This window comes from Oncorhynchus masou, chromosome 22 (genome assembly GCF_036934945.1).
Source record: "Oncorhynchus masou masou isolate Uvic2021 chromosome 22, UVic_Omas_1.1, whole genome shotgun sequence".
In the NCBI taxonomy this organism is placed as follows: domain Eukaryota; kingdom Metazoa; phylum Chordata; class Actinopteri; order Salmoniformes; family Salmonidae; genus Oncorhynchus; species Oncorhynchus masou.
The window spans coordinates 40957429-40975112 of record NC_088233.1 but is presented as its reverse complement, the minus strand read 5'-3'; the positions used below and the strand labels follow the sequence as shown (position 1 = coordinate 40975112).

General features: G+C 45.3%; 1 protein-coding gene across 2 annotated transcripts in view; it reads right to left on the bottom strand.

Moving 5' to 3' along the window:
* The window catches only part of LOC135509505 (transmembrane protein 117-like), a 68905-nt gene that overhangs the window by 31307 nt on the left and 19914 nt on the right, over positions 1–17684 (bottom strand). For both annotated transcript variants that reach the window (XM_064930229.1, XM_064930228.1), the window contains exon 3: positions 9633–9765. In XM_064930229.1, the coding sequence (XP_064786301.1) occupies positions 9633–9765 (133 nt within the window). The remainder of the gene's footprint in view (positions 1–9632; positions 9766–17684) is intronic.

The following is a 17684-nucleotide window of genomic DNA, read 5'->3' as shown; positions in this document are numbered from 1 at the left end:
CTGCTTGCTACAAAAGTTCAAAAGTCTCCGACAGCATCCCAACGCACCATATTTCAGCCTGCACAAACCACGTGATCGGTTTTAGCCAATTGAAAACCAACCACCTCATTGACATAACTCTGCAGAAACACATCCCATGTGATGGATGAGCCTATCTAGACACGAGCAAATTGTGAAAGTGTTTGGTGCAAGTCAAATAAGGTCATTCTGATTAGTCTACAGACCTTTAGCAACTCAAAACATTTTTTTAGATTTTTTTTTTATAGTACTTGTTATGGATTTATGAAACAAGGCAACTAATTACGATATAACGTTATATATTTTGTATAGGTAAAGATGGATGGAGACAAAAGCAGGTATGCTTACTGGAGTCCCTACAGAGGAGGCCGCTGACAGCTCTGATAAGGTCAGGCTCATAGCAGATCAGGATGTTGATTTGCATAGGCCTAATATACACTGAGTGTACAAAACATTAGGAACCTTCCTAATATTGACTTGTACAGCCTCAAACGTTGTGGCATGGCCTCTAACAAGGTGTCGAAAGAGTTCCACAGGGATGCTGGCCCATGGTGACTTCAATCTTTCCCACAGTTGTGTCAAGTTGGCTGGATGTCCTTTGGGTGGTTGACCATTCTTGATACACACGGGAAACTGTTGAGCGTGAAAAACTCAACCGCTTTGCAGTTCTTGCCACAAACCGGTGACACAAACCTTCTAACATACCCCATTCAAAAGCACTTAAATCTTATGACTTGCCCATTCACCCTCTGAATGGCACACATACACAATCCATGTCTCAATTGTCTCATGGTTTAAAAATCTCCTCCCCTTCATCTACACTGATTGAAGTGGATTTAAGTGACATCAAAAGGGATCATAGCTTTCACCTGGTCAGTCTGTGTCATGGAAAGAGCAGGTGTTCTAATGTTTTGTAGGTCTATGTGTTTTTATTCCCTCTCCCTCTCTCTCTCTCTCTCTCTCTCTCTCTCTCTCTCTCTCTCTCTCTCTCTCTCTCTCTCTCTCTCTCTCTCTCTCTCTCTCTCTCTCTCTCTCTCTCTCTCTCTCTCTCTCTCTCTCTCTCTCTCTCTCTCTCTCTCTCTCTCTCTCTCTCTCTCTCTCTCTCTCTCTCTCTCTCTCTCTCTCTCTCTCTCTCTCTCTCTCTCTCTCTCTCTCAAAAACATGATGCAAATATTAGAGATTACAACCTAGTTAGGAATTCTCATGCGTGACAGGGGTCGCGGTTGTGGATTTCAATACGATTGGGTCTTGATAGGAAAATAGCCTAGGCTCTAAGACAGGAGAAGATATAATTGACCCTCATGCCTCTCTTTAATGTCTGTGAATTGTGCATAGGCCTATCAAATTTGTGACTGTCTGAAGAGTCACAATCACAGCTCAGAGGCACACATTATTTTATAAGCTATAGGCCTACTGTAGGGTGTCCTGTAGGGAATTTATTACAGTTTTTCTCAATTGCTAAAAACAGTCTGTTGTCAAACAACCATTTCACATGTAAAACACAGTCTGTTGTCAGTTGCCTGGACTCATTTCTTCAACCATGCTAATTACACAGTCTGTTGTCAATACCTTCAACCATTTCACATGGTAAAACACAGTCTGTTGTCAATACCTTCAACCATTTCACATGGTAAAACACAGTCTGTTGTCAATACCTTCAACCATTTCACATGGTAAAACACAGTCTGTTGTCAATACCTTCAACCATTTCACATGGTAAAACACAGTCTGTTGTCAATACCTTCAACCATTTCACATGGTAAAACACAGTCTGTTGTCAATACCTTCAACCATTTCACATGGTAAAACACAGTCTGTTGTCAATACCTTCAACCATTTCGATTAAAAATGTACTTCTCACTGAGAATTGTATGTTTTTAACAATGTGTTTTCTATTTTCCGGTGTATTGTTAACTTACTGCTTGAGAGTGTATATCATTTTGATCACTTTGTTTATGATTTGAGAGCAGTGTTTGATTTTGAACACAGGTAAAACTGTTTTGAGGCGAATGTTTCATTTTGCAAGAGGAGTCAGAGGTTATGTAAATAGTGCTGGAAGATGAGGTTTTGTGTTGAATGTTTTCAGGAAATGGAGCATGGAGCAAGGTTTCAGAAATTGTGTTTTAGCAATTGAGAAAAACTGTAACTGCAATCGGGTCATGTGTGCAGTCCGGCAGTGTCAATTATGGCTGCGCTAAATACGCTACGCTTCCATTCGACAACCTGTTTGGATAATGTGCTATTGAATTTTCTGCTAATCTTATGGTGCACATGTTGTGTAGGGTCTGCATTAGTGCCGACATTGGAACAACATGTTGTGTAGGGTCTGCATTAGTGCCGACATTGGAACAACATGTTGTGTAGGGTCTGCATTAGTGCCGACATTGGAACAACATGTTGTGTAGGGTCTGCATTAGTGCCGACATTGGAACAACATGTTGTGTAGGGTCTGCATTAGTGCCGACATTGGAACAACATGTTGTGTAGGGTCTGCATTAGTGCCGACATTGGAACAACATGTTGTGTAGGGTCTGCATTAGTGCCGACATTGGAACAACATGTTGTGTAGGGTCTGCATTAGTGCCGACATTGGAACAACATGTTGTGTAGGGTCTGCATTAGTGCAGACATTGGAACAACATGTTGTGTAGGGTCTGCATTAGTGCAGACATTGGAACAACATGTTGTGTAGGGTCTGCATTAGTGCAGACATTGGAACAACATGTTGTGTAGGGTCTGCATTAGTGCAACATGTTGTGTAGGACATTGGAACAACATGTTGTGTAGGGTCTGCATTAGTGCAGACATTGGAACAACATGTTGTGTAGGGTCTGCATTAGTGCCGACATTGGAACAACATGTTGTGTAGGGTCTGCATTAGTGACATTGGAACAACATGTTGTGTAGGGTCTGCATTAGTGCCAGACATTGGAACAACATGTTGTGTAGGGTCTGCATTAGTGCAGACATTGGAACAACATGTTGTGTAGGGTCTGCATTAGTGCAGACATTGGAACAACATGTTGTGTAGGGTCTGCATTAGTGCCGACATTGGAACAACATGTTGTGTAGGGTCTGCATTAGTGCCGACATTGGAACAACATGTTGTGTAGGGTCTGCATTAGTGCCGACATTGGAACAACATGTTGTGTAGGGTCTGCATTAGTGCCGACATTGGAACAACATGTTGTGTAGGGTCTGCATTAGTGCCGACATTGGAACAACATGTTGTGTAGGGTCTGCATTAGTGCCGACATTGGAACAACATGTTGTGTAGGGTCTGCATTAGTGCCGACATTGGAACAACATGTTGTGTAGGGTCTGCATTAGTGACATTGGAACAACATGTTGTGTAGGGTGCTGCATGCCGACATTGGAACAACATGTTGTGTAGGGTCTGCATTAGTGCAGACATTGGAACAACATGTTGTGTAGGGTCTGCATTAGTGCAGACATTGGAACAACATGTTGTGTAGGGTCTGCATTAGTGCCGACATTGGAACAACATGTTGTGTAGGGTCTGCATTAGTGCCGACATTGGAACAACATGTTGTGTAGGGTCTGCATTAGTGCAACATGTTGTGTAGGGTCTGCATTAGTGCAGACATTGGAACAACATGTTGTGTAGGGTCTGCATTAGTGCCGACATTGGAACAACATGCTGTGTAGGGTCTGCATTAGTGCCGACATTGGAACAACATGTTGTGTAGGGTCTGCATTAGTGCCGACATTGGAACAACATGTTGTGTAGGGTCTGCATTAGTGCCGACATTGGAACAACATGTTGTGTAGGGTCTGCATTAGTGCCGACATTGGAACAACATGTTGTGTAGGGTCTGCATTAGTGCCGACATTGGAACAACATGTTGTAATTTCCCGGCTCTTGTTATTACATTTTTTCGGGAAACGTTAAGTGTTCCCGCGACAGTTCCGGGATCCTGGTTACCCATGTTAATCCCTAGTCTGGACAGCTCTAAATCCTGATCCTGGTTACCCATGTTAATCCCTAGTCTGGACAGCTCTAAATCCTGATCCTGGTTACCCATGTTAATCCCTAGTCTGGACAGCTCTAAATCCTGATCCTGGTTACCCATGTTAATGGACCCTAAATCCTGATCTGTTACCCATGACTGGAGCTCTAAATCCTGATCCTGGTTACCCATGTTAATCCCTAGTCTGGACAGCTCTAAATCCTGATCCTGGTTACCCATGTTAATCCCTAGTCTGGACAGCTCTAAATCCTGATCCTGGTTACCCATGTTAATCCCTAGTCTGGACAGCTCTAAATCCTGATCCTGGTTACCCATGTTAATCCCTAGTCTGGACAGCTCTAAATCCTGATCCTGGTTACCCATGTTAATCCCTAGTCTGGACAGCTCTAAATCCTGATCCTGGTTACCCATGTTAATCCCTAGTCTGGACAGCTCTAAATCCTGATCCTGGTTACCCATGTTAATCCCTAGTCTGGACAGCTCTAAATCCTGATCCTGGTTACCCATGTTAATCCCTAGTCTGGACAGCTCTAAATCCTGATCCTGGTTACCCATGTTAATCCCTAGTCTGGACAGCTCGAAATCCTGATGGACACATTTAACATCGAGGTAAAGACATGTCGCTCTCCTCATTTAGCATCTTTTTTATTACTCGATTTGAATAAGTAATAATAGGTCATTTTGAGTGAATATATTCCTGCCGTTGAATCAAACTCAGTGCAGTCTGAAAGGTCCAAGAAATGAAAGCATCTCAATGAGCTTGGGGTCAGGGACAGCACACAGTGACAGGTCAGAGAGATAGCAGGAGACAGACACACCTCCCCCACAGCCACACACACGGACTTCTTCAGATGGGTGTGAGATGGGAACAATATGTGGTATGTGGGGGCAGACCAGCCGTGCAACGTCTCCCACAGCGCTCCATGGCGGTTGGCTGCAGAGCGCAAGGCATCATGGTGTGTTTTCTCAAAGACATAATTATTCTGAGGTAGACCAATGCCAGCAGATAGACTTAACACAGTCTTGGCAATAACTGTGCCTTGTCCTCTCTGAACAAAAAAGAAAAGGGAAAACAGCATTCATTCCCACCCAGAGGCTCCCCATCCTAAACACCACAGAGGGATGTTATAGTACTTCTCTTTTATGCTTTGCCTCAGTAAAATTACAACGACCTCCTATTGAGTGAAGGAACGGGAAAGATGGATGCAGAAAGGATTTGGACATGGATCAAAAGACTTAAGTTTTACTGCACCATCCTTCCTCCTCCTTCTCTCCGTCCCTCCCCTCTCGGATAATTGCTGCATTGGCTCCATTCAGAGCCTCGAGCCCATCTCATCTGAGGTGCATCCCGGTCCTGCCTGGCAGAGTGTGAAAACACTGCTCTTACAGGTCCGTCTTCAACAGAGATGTAAACACTAATCGTCTCTGGCAGAGCCCTGGCCTTCAGAAGACACAGAGGAGGAGCAGGGAATAGAACAGTCAGGAGAAAAAGTAGAGGAGTAGAGCAGAGAAAGGGCGGGCTGGCTCCTACTGCCTCTTGGCGAGCTGATGGCTCCTACTGCATCTTGCGAGCTGATGGCTCCTACTGTCTCTTGGCGGGCTGAATGCTCCTACTGCCTCTTGGCGAGCTTATGGCTCCTACTGCCTCTTGGCAAGCTGATGGCTCCTACTGCCTCTTGGCGGGCTGATGGCTCCTACTGCCTCTTGGCGAGCTGATGGCTCCTACTGCCTCTTGGCAAGCTGATGGCTCCTACTGCCTCTTGCGAGCTGATGGCTCCTACTGCCTCTTGGCGAGCTGAATGCTCCTACTGCCTCTTTGCGGGCTGATTGCTCCTACTCCCTCTTGGCGAGCTGATGGCTCCTACTGCCTCTTGGCGAGCTGATGGCTCCTACTGCCTCTTGGCGAGCTGATGGCTCCTACTGCCTCTTTGCGGGCTGGATTGCCTCTTGGCAAGCTTATGCCTACTTGGTGAGCTGATGGCTCCTACTGCCTCTTGGCGGGCTGATGGCTCCTACTGCCTCTTGGCGAGCTGATGGCTCCTACTGCCTCTTGGCGAGCTGATGGCTCATACTGCCTCTTCCGAGCTGATGGCTCCTACTGCCTCTTGGTGAGCTGAATGCTCCTACTGCCTCTTGCGAGCTGATGGCTCTTCCTGTCTCTTGGCGGGCTGGCTCCTACTGCCTCTTGGCAAGCTTATGGCTCCTACTGCCTCTTGGCGGGCTGGCGGCTCCTACTGCCTCTTGGCGAGCTGATGGCTCCTACTGCCTCTTGGCGAGCTGATGGCTCCTACTGCCTCTTGGCGAGCTGATGGCTCCTACTGCCTCTTGGCGGGCTGATGATGGCTTCCTGTCTCTGCCTCTTGCCTCGGGCTGATGGCCCCTACTGCCTCTAGGTGGGCTGATGGCCCCTACTGCCTCTTGGCGAGCTGATGGCTCCTACTGCCTCTTGGCGAGCTGATGGCTCCTACTGCCTCTTGGCGAGCTGATGGCTCCTACTGCCTCTTGGCGAGCTGATGGCTCCTACTGCCTCTTGGCGGGCTGATGGCCCCTACTGCCTCTTGGCGGGCTGATGGCCCCTACTGCCTCTTGGCGGGCTGATGGCCCCTACTGCCTCTTGGCGGGCTGATGGCCCCTACTGCCTCTTGGCAGGCTGATGGCCCCTAATGCCTCTTGGCGGGCTGATGGCCCCTACTGCCACTTGGCGGGCTGATGGCCCCTACTGCCTCTTGGCCGGCTGATGGCGTCTACTCCCTCTTGGCGGGCTGATGGCTCCTACTGACTCTTGGCGGGCTGATGGCTCCTACTGCCTCTTGGCGGGCTGATGGCTCCTACTATCTCTTGGCGAGCTGATGGCTCCTACTACCTCTTGGCGGGCTGATGGCGTCTACTCCCTCTTGGCGGGCTGATGGCTCCTACTGACTCTTGGCGGGCTGATGGCTCCTACTGCCTCTTGGCGGGCTGATGGCTCCTACTGCCTCTTGGCGGGCTGATGGCCCCTACTGCCTCTTGGCGGGCTGACGGCCCCTACTGCCTCTTGGCGGGCTGATGGCCCCTAATGCCTCTTGGCGGGCTGATGGCCCCTAATGCCTCTTGGCGGGCTGATGGCCCCTACTGCCACTTGGCGGGCTGATGGCTCCTACTGCCTCTTGGCCGGCTGATGGCGTCTACTCCCTCTTGGCGGGCTGATGGCTCCTACTGACTCTTGGCGGGCTGATGGCTCCTACTGCCTCTTGGCGGGCTGATGGCTCCTACTATCTCTTGGCGGGCTGATGGCGTCTACTCCCTCTTGGCGGGCTGATGGCTCCTACTGACTCTTGGCGGGCTGATGGCTCCTACTGCCTCTTGGTGGGCTGATGGCTCCTACTGACTCTTGGCGGGCTGATGGCTCCTACTGACTCTTGGCGGGCTGATGGCTCCTACTGACTTTTGGCGGGCTGATGGCTCCTACTGACTCTTGGCGGGCTGATGGCTCCTACTGCCTCTTGGCGGGCTGATGGCTCCTACTGATTCTGGCGGGCTGAGCGGGCTGATGGCTCCTACTACCTCTGATGGCGGGCTGATGGCTCCTACTGACCTCTTGGCGATGGTTGATGGCTGATCCTACTGACTCTTGGCGGGCTGATGGCGCCTACTCCCTCTTGGCGGGCTGATGGCTCCTACTGACTCTTGGCGGGCTGATGGCTCCTACTGCCTCTTGGCGGGCTGATGGCTCCTACTGCCTCTTGGCGGGCTGATGGCTCCTACTGACTCTTGGCGGGCTGATGGCTCCTACTGCCTCTTGGCGGGCTGATGGCTGGATGCGTTCACTTGCTTTACAACAGCACCATCTATCTTTCTAATTCGACGCTTACAGCCTGAAATGGCTAGGTAATGTCATTGGAACTCTCATTTCAGAGGCACTTTGAAATGTCTGAAGGACTATTCATTGTTATGTCTAGTTGACATGACCAATTGAAAGTGCCTAGCTCGTTATGTCTGCACCGTATCCCTGTTCTTTCAGTGCTTAGGCTCCATCACTCACAGTGAGGACTAAGTGATTATTCCCATGGTGTAGTAGGATGACATGCTCTCAGACTCCAACAGAAAGATGGCCACCAAAATACGGTAAAGGTCTCAAGACTGCAGCTATTAGAAAACACATCCAATAGACTAAGGCTGGGTGATATACACTGAGTGTACAACTGATTATGAACACCTGCTCTTTCCATGACATGGACTGACCAGGGTCATGCAACTCAATATTATGTTCTTAATGTTTTGTACACTCAGTGCATACTGGATTTTTACAATACAGTCTATAACAATATTAAGATACAGTGCTAAATTAAATTAAAAGTTCAACAAATTGCACTAGTTCACTGTTTTAAAACCATCAGAATGGAGAAAGCCCATTAAAATCACATAGAATTAATTCATTTGTTGCCATTCAAGGTTCATGCACTACTCATAAAACACATTTAGAACTTGTATTATTCAGACAAACCAATACCAGCATACTATAAAAAAAAGGGAATATCGCCCAGCCCTCCCATAGACATGCACAGACACACACTTCTGTCACTGCTCAAGGCAGCACAGGCACTATATCGGACATGTGAAATCATGAAATAGGAGAGTGGTAAAGAGAAATCATCTTTGTGACAGACACACTCAGAGAGACTGTAAATGTAACTTTTTTCCTGAGCGGGCAACATTTATCGTATCATCGGACTTGCTGCTCCGCTCAGCCATGAGTCTCTGCGTTTCCCTTCCTCAATCAACCAGAAAGAGCAGACATGATGGATGTCACTGTCCCAGCTCTGGCCAGTGTGACTGATAGGCTGATTATACAAGCATATCCCCCTCCCTTGTATAGAACAACAACACCTTACCGCTGGCAATATTAACCGGCTTGTCCAACCTTATGGATGGTGGAGTGCTTTTGTTGCTTATTGAAATGTGTTATATGACTGATCTTATTATGGCCAGGCTACTTCAAATCACAGCTTGTGTTAGCAATAGCTTGTGGTAGCTTGTTTTAGCAATAGCTTGTTTTAGCAACAGCTTGTTTTAGCAACAGCTTGTGTTAGCAACAGCTTGTGTTAGCAACAGCTTGTGTTAGCAACAGCTTGTGCCATGTGAATGTTATACAACCAAAACAAACCCATGGTAAATCATAAGCCCTCAACCTCGCAGCTGGCTGGATAAAAGGATACATTTTCTATCTCAGACTGACTGCCACATCAAAATGCTCAAATGGATTCCTGTCACTGGCTTGATGTGTGTAACTGACATAGCTCTGCAGCTGGTTACCCACTAAGTGTAGGTAAACCAGTGGAGTAGAAGGTAAAGGGGAAGCCATCTTGACTGATGTAATCAATAAACCAAGATGGCCGACCTGATCATCATTGAAGTGTTATGATGGTGCTGAAGTTGAGCTTTCAGGTGCCCTCCCTTCACTCCATCTCCTCCAACCGCGACTCAAAGTCTCGACGTGATTGATCAGACTGAGACTGAGCCTCTGCTCAGGTGAGACGTTTGGATCCATCACACGGTTAACTCGAAGAGAGAGAGAGAGAGAGGTTCTAACAAATGAAAGCAGTGAGAGAATGAGAGAGAAGGATGAGACATTGAGTGGCTTACCCCATGCTTCCTGCCATCAGGAGGATCAGGTTGTAGATGTGTGAGAAGATGAAGAGGAAGAGGATGGTGCTGAAGAACATGGTCATCCAGGAGCCGTGATCCTCACGGAACATTTTCAGACGCAGGTAACGACCTATATGAGGGCATTAGGAGAAGACACCTGTTCAGTGGCAGGCTCCATTCACAGGGCAGTCTATTTCCTCAGTCAGTCAGTGTCTGTGTCCCAAATGGCACCCTGTTCCCTATATAGTGCACTACTTTTGACCAGGGTACTTTTTACCAGGGCCCCTGGTCAAAAGAAGTGCACTATATAGGGAATTGGGAATAGGGTACCGTTTTAGATGCATCACTGAACCAGGACATATGATGAACGTATGGGCTATGTTCATACACATCAATAACCATTCCATCTTTTAGAAACTCACCCTTTAAGTATTGTAATGATGATTAAAGATCATTCTTTTTTGTGACCAACTTTTTATTTAGTTTTGTCATTTTTCTATCTTTTTTTCATAGTTACAGGTTCACCCCAAAATATAATAAATCCGTTTAAAGATAGCCATCTTAGAGTCAACATATTTTTTGCAGGAGTGCTGCCTGTCAGCAGTAATCTTCTCTGTGATTCAAGGGACTATCAACGTTAAGTAACATAATAGATGGAAAGCATTGAATATTTAAATTCATGCACTTCCAAATTAATTTTGTAATTTTTCCCCAGAAGCATTTAACTACAAGGTACACCCTGTGCCTACCTGAACTCCCTGTGCCTACCTGAACTCCCTGTGCCTACCTGAACTCCCTGTGCCTACCTGAACTCCCTGTGACTACCTGAACTCCCTGTGCCTACCTGAACTCCCTGTGCCTACCTGAACTCCCTGTGCCTACCTGAACTCCCTGTGCCTACCTGAACTCCCTGTGCCCTGAACTCCCTGTGACTACCTGAACTCCCTGTGCCTACCTGAACTCCCTGTGCCTACCTGAACTCCCTGTGACTACCTGAACTCCCTGTGACTACCTGAACTCCCTGTGACTACCTGAACTCCCTGTGACTACCTGAACTCCCTGTGCCTACCTGAACTCCCTGTGACTACCTGAACTCCCTGTGCCTACCTGAACTCCCTGTGCCTACCTGATTTAGGGGACACCGTGAACAGTTGGGGCCAATTTGATCTTAAAACGTTCTTCTGGTGTTAAATACAGTCTGTGAACTATTCTCTGTGAACAACTGATAGTCTGAATTACAGGATACCAGGGTCATATTTTTAAATTTCATCTGTGGGCCATACTTTTTTAATGGTTAGCTCAGAATGTGAGCTTTCTAAAGTTGTTTATATATTATAGAGATCAGTGCTTTCGGGAGCCCAGATAATTTATTTATACATCCCATCATTGGATGTTTCTGTATTTGGGTTTCCCAAGGAACTCCATAGACTAGAATAGCTGACCTAAATTGTAAATATAACAAATTTGTTGCCTGGTAATGTGTATGTATCTTTCAAATCTTGGAATGTTCTAAAACCATTACTGTCCATGTTATTGATAAGGGTACGGATTCCGCATTTGGACCATTAGAGGGATACAAAAGGCCTCAAGGCATTATTGGGAAATATCAGGGCATGAATATGCCATTTTGATTCCCAGTTACATTGTTTTTCTAACAGAAATAGTGTGAGCAATAATAGGATTAAAGAGTAGTTTATGGGATATATCAGTGAAGACCACCTCTTCCAGGGTAATAGGACACACAATATTTTGCTCAATACTCAGCCAGAAGAGTCATGTCTAAACCAATTCAGGATGGCGTGAAACGCTAAAGCCTGAATATACACTTTAAAGTGTTGTACAGATAGTCCTCTTTGGTCTTTCTCCCTTTGTATACTTATTCATTTTCTCTGGGATCGTTTGACTTGCCATATACAGTTGAAGTCGGAAGTTCACATACACCTTAGCCAAATACATTTAAACTCAGTTTTTCACAATTCCTGACATTGAATCCGAGCAAGAATTCCCTGTCTTAGGTCAGTTAGGATCACCACTTTATTTTAAGAATGTGAAATGTCAGAATAATGGTAGAGAGAATGATTTATTTCAGCTTTTATTTATTTCATCACATTCCCAGTGGGTCAGAAGTTTACATATACTCAATTAGTATTTGGTAGCATTGCCTTTAAATGGTTTAACTTGGGTCAAACATTTCAGGTAGTCTTCCACAAGCTTCCCACAATAATTTGGGTGAATTTTGGCCCATTCCTCCTGACAAGAGCTGGTGTAACCGAGTCAGATTTGTAGGCCTCCTTGCTCGCACAATTGTGATACAGTGAATTACAAGTTAAATAATCTGTCTGTAAACAATTGTTGGAAAATTACTTGGTGTCATGCACAAAGTAGATGTCCTAACTGACTTGCCAAAACTATAGTTTGTTAACAAGACATTTGTGGAGTGGTTGAAAAACGAGTTTTAATGACTCCAACATAAGTGTATGTAAACTTCCGACTTTAACTGTACATTTTAAAATTGCACTATGAATTTTATCTCAATAGCCAGAAGGGGGAGCCATTTGAAGAATTGACCTACAGAAATTCTAAAGTAACTGGGATATTTTTCCATCTATTGAGTTCAGATTGAAATCAAATCAAAATCAAATCAAATGTATTTGTCACATACACATGGTTAGCAGGTGTTAATGCAACTGTTACATTACATTACATCAAGATGGCAAGATGCAGTAGATGGTATAGTGTACAGTATATACATATGAGATGAGTAGTGTAGGGTAAGTAAACATTATATAATATAAAGTGGCTAGTGATAAATTGATTACATAAATATTTCCATTATTAAAGTGGCTGGAGTTGATTCAATATGTTGGCAGCAGCCACTTAATGTTAGTGATGGCTGTTTAACAGTCTGATGGCCTTGAGATAGAAGCTGTTTTTCAGTCTCTCGGTCCCCGCTTTGATGCACCTGTACTGACCTCGCCTTCTGGATGATAGCGGGGTCAACAGGCAGTGGCTCGGGTGGTTGTTGTCCTTGATGATCTTTATGGCCTTCCTGTGACATCGGGTGGTGTAGGTGTCCTGGAGGGCAGGTAGTTTGCACCCGGTGATGCGTTGTGCAGACCTCACTACCCTCTGGAGAGCCTTCCGGTTATGGGAGCAGCTGCCGCACCAGGCGGTGATACAGCCCGCCAGGATGCTCTCGAAAGTGCACCTGTAAAAGTTTGTGAGTGTTTTGGTGACAAGCCAAATTTCTTCAGCCTCCTGAGGTTGAAGAGGCGCTGCTGTGACTTCTTCACCACGCTGTCTGTGTGGGTGGACCATTTAAGTTTGTTCGTGATGAGTACGCCGAGGAACTTAAAACTCTCCACCCTCTCCACTACTGTCCCGTCAATGTAGATTGGGGGCTGCTCCCTCTGCTGTTTTCTGAAGTCCATGATCATCTCCTTTGTTTTGTTGACATTGAGTGTGAGGTTGTTTTCCTGACACCACACTCCGAGGGCCCTCACCTCCTCCCTGTAGGCCGTCTCGTCATTGTTGTACCACTGTCGTGTCGTCTGCAAACTTGATGATTAAGTTGGAGGCGTGCATGGCCACGCAGTCGTGGGTGAACAGGGTGTACAGGAGAGGGCTGAGAATCCACCCTTGTGGGGCCCCGGTGTTGAGGATCAGCAGGGTGGAGATGTTGTTACCTACCCTCATCACCTGGGGCGGCCCATCAGGAAGTTCAGGACCCAGTTGCACAGGGCGGGGTCCAAAATGGAGTCGTGGTCAGCTTTTCCGAAGGGAGGGCGGTGGAGGGCCTTATATGCGTCGCGGAAGTTAGAATAACAGTGGTCCAGGGTTTTGCCAGCCCTGGTAGCACAATCGATATGCTGATAGAATTTGGGGAGCCTTGTTTTCAGATTAGCCTTGTTAAAATCCCTGGCTACAATAAATGCAGCCTCAGGATATGTTGTTTCCAGTCCAATGAAGTTCTTTCAGGGTCGGCATTTGATTGTGAGGAATTCTAAGTCAGGTGAACAAAAGGACTTGAGTTCCTGTATGTTGTTATGATCACGCCACGTCTCGTTAATCATAAGGCATACACCCCCGCCCTTCTTCTTACCAGAGAGATGCTTGTTTCTGTCAGCGCGATGTGTGAAGAAACCAGGTGGCTGTAGTGACTCAGATAGGGTGTCTCGAGTGAGCCATGTTTCCGTTAAACAAAGAACGTTACAGTCTCTGATGCCTCTCTGGAAGGCAACCCTTGCTCGGATTTCGTCTACCTTGTTGTCAAGAGACTGGACATTGTTTCTGCCAATGGTTTTATTTAATTAAGGAAATATATATACTTCCAAATATTTAAAATGGGAAACGATTGTGGTTCCATGAGTAGAGATGGAGTCCGTCCTCCATCGGGGTCTTGAGAGGCAGTAGGGCTAACTTGGTTAGATTCATTTTAGAATTTGAGATTAAGCTAAATGTATATATGATCTTCAATGCGTTTGGGAGCGATTGAGATACATTGTCTAGATAGAGTAAAATATTGTCTGTGTATAATGAAATTGTCAGTAGACTTGAGAGATATTGGTGTTATTTCCTTCGATTGATGCATTTCCTGGGCCAGAGGTTCCATGAATAATACAATTGAATCTCCTTATCTGCTGCTTCCAGTGATTCTGAACTGAGCAGTGCAGATACTGCCTGTTATGACTATGGCTGAGGGATTGACATGTTTTAATCTTTGATTGATTCATTTGGATTCTGATAGTAATTCCCCTGTTTCAAATTCAACAGTTGATTAAAGACCATTCTGAAGCGCCATGTCCTCCTTTCAAACAGATTTTCACTGCTATTTATTTTGGTGATGAACTAAGCCTTGCCAAATGAACTTGAGTGTTCTAAAATGGTACCTGTTTAGTACATAAAGTCAGAGAATATCACTGGTCGGTGCTCTTTGGTATATCACAGACCACATCATGTTTTCCACAAACTCTTTTCAGCTATCTGACTGAGACCCTGTTGTGTTCTGGCTGGCTGGCTGGCTGGCTGGCTTGTGTTCCACGAGGACAGTTCAGCATGATTAGATTGATTATGCAGACATTTATGACCTGTGGTGTTTTTCCATTCTTCTGGTTGGGAATCAAATTACTAGGAAAGATCTCTCTGCTAGAGCATGAGATTGATTCAGATAGTCCACCTTCTGCCCTGAATACATAATCACAGCAGGCCTCTGGTGCCAGAGATCCTCTATACAGTTGATGAAATTCCATTACACCACTGTTCTTCTGGATTTGAATGAATCGATCGGTTTAGCTAATGCAAGGATGGACTGCGTTGCTCACAAAATGATCAACTAAGTGCACCGTTCGTATCATTTTGACAGCCATCTACATCAGATGAAATGTTATTTGTGGCAATAATAGGAATAGATGTCAACCAAGCAACTTAATCCATATGACAACACAACACTAATCATACACATGTTGCAAGTAGTGGCTTAAACCAATGCCACTGCAAAACAGAAAATGATAATCCATTGGATATGTATAATCAAACTGCAGCTAGTGTGTATAACAGAATGTTCTATCTCCCTCCTGCTGTTCGGTGCTCATACAGTACAATGCCAGTCTGTCCCGTGTCATTGGCTCTGACCCCAAGTCCTCTATCCCCACAGGGAGGCCGTACTGTTGCTAACACAAGCAGCAGGCTTTCGCTCCCTCTGATTTTCCCTCAGAAAGCTCAGTCAGTGCCGATACCAGCATAGCAGCACCATGCTCTCAGGCACAACTCTTTGTTTTGGTCTCCCCCAGTCAGTCAGGCTATTTTAGAGACACAGCCCCTGGGGGTAGTGTTTTGTTGTGTCAGTACTCAGACGTTCGAGACAGGACACCACTGCTCCATTTATTTCCCCATTACCACAAGGCCATGCTCCCTCTCTCTGAAACGCCTTACATGCTATTCAATCTCAGCTCGCTCACCTCATTCTCCCCATAAAACCAAAGCCGCTGCGACTGCCTCAGAGAAGTGGAGTCCCCGAATGCTGTTTTATGACCATAATGAATGACACTTCTGTCTCTTCAGGCGTTGCCCTGGGTTTTCATACTGCAATGCATTCGTATACAGCCATTGATACAGCAGACAAATTAAGGTCTCCACTACATAAAGCACCATGTACTGTATAAGACGTGGAGTACCATTTACATACAGAACAAAGAGATTAAATTGGCTACATTCCCTGTAACCAAATTGTGTTTAACCCCATTCAAACAAGTTGTGAAGTGGTAGATGCATCGATGTGCAGGTGCCTAGCTAGTGTGGTTTGTGGTATTTCGAGGTTCATCACAGCTCCATAATTGAATTGGTTTGCACGGATGAACTTAATTGCCTGTAGTGCCAATGAACCCCTGCTCTGCAGCGTGTGTACCGGCAAATCTGACTCTTAAAGTCGCCAGCGCAGCCAGCTAGCACAGTGGCGAGCTCCCTTCTCGGAGCCAATCAGTGTAGGATTTAACTAGGGGTGATTCAAGATTATTCAGCGGACTGCCTTGAGTCACCACACCTCCCCTCCTTAGAGAGGCCCGATAACGAGTGATTCATGAGCCACTTCTACACTGTTCAGCTCGGCTGGACACACAAACATGCACACAGGCATGCACACTGGCACGCACACACTTCCATTTCTCCAGATGTTGGTCGCCTATCAAAATTCAAATATGTGTGGTTGTCTCCATCTAGTGGTGATATAGTGATAGTACCACAGAACTGACAGAACTGATGCTGAATTGGAGAAAAAAAGGGCTCCTTCTTCAATTACACAGGATTCATACTGACCACCTTCTAAATGTGATGTGGAAATCGTTAAATGTGATTTGCGCATGACCACGGTGGTTTCCACTGTTTAAATCTAGCAGACCAGTGGAATAATGATTTATAATTTGACATTAAACAAAGGTCATGGCACCAAAACAGGATTTGAAAAGACGCGAGAGAAGAAAAAAACCCACTCCAATCCGGTTGGTTAACAAGCAGGCACGTCGGTGCCAGACAGCTAAAATACAAACACACCTTGACAAACTGGAGCAGGCAATCAATCAAACACACACAGACACACAGTGGGAGTCACAGCCCCAGACTGATGAAAAGGACACAGCTGGTGGAGGTGTTCTGACTGACTGACTGAAGGAGGCCTGAGACCCAAGCACGGTCTCTCCTGTCATCATGATACCAATCATCAATAACTCTCTGCTTATTAAACAGGGTAAGAACTCTCATTATTTCACACTCACTTTATGATTCTGATACATAATGATGAACACATGTAAGGATACAAACACGTTGTATTTTTCCCCCAATATGACTGTAGTTTGTGGCCAACCAAAACAGTATTTATGGTTTAATGTGGTCTTTTGAATGGGTGTAATCTTCATTTTCTATCAAATGTTTTTCAGTATGTTTGGAAAGTTTTTAGTTTGTGTGAAAGACCCCATAAAAATGTTAAATGTCCACATAACAAAAAAAATGACTTAAAAACCTCACAATAGTGAAAACCTTTCGGGTATGCCACGTGAAGTTCAGAACTTGTCTTTGCAACTCTGAAAATAGAAAACTCTTCTGGCAGTCTTTTTTTAAATGTGATCAAAGTAATTGTCACCTTCTGCTTTGTGTGGTCAACACAAGGGTCATTCCACAAACAGAGTGCCTACTGATATGTTAAGTAGAAGTTGTTTATTCGTTTATTATACACCACATGGGGAACTCAATAAATCAAACAATTGTATGAAAGAAACTTGCTAAAGTGCAAAGATTCCCTCTGTGACTTTAAGGAGGAATTGAATCCACTTAATTAAGCTCAACATTTTTCTAAGTTTTCACTATTATTGTAAAGCCAAAGTTATTTGGTTGCTTTGACAAAGTCATTCAAGGAGATTATTATTTCTTTGTGTGATTTATGTGGTTAATGGTTCATTTACTGTCCGTTCCTCATTTTAAAGTCATCACTGTTACATGAACTGAACTCTCTTTTTAAGATGGTGAAACTATTCCTTTTTTATATCGAAAGAAACATTGAAC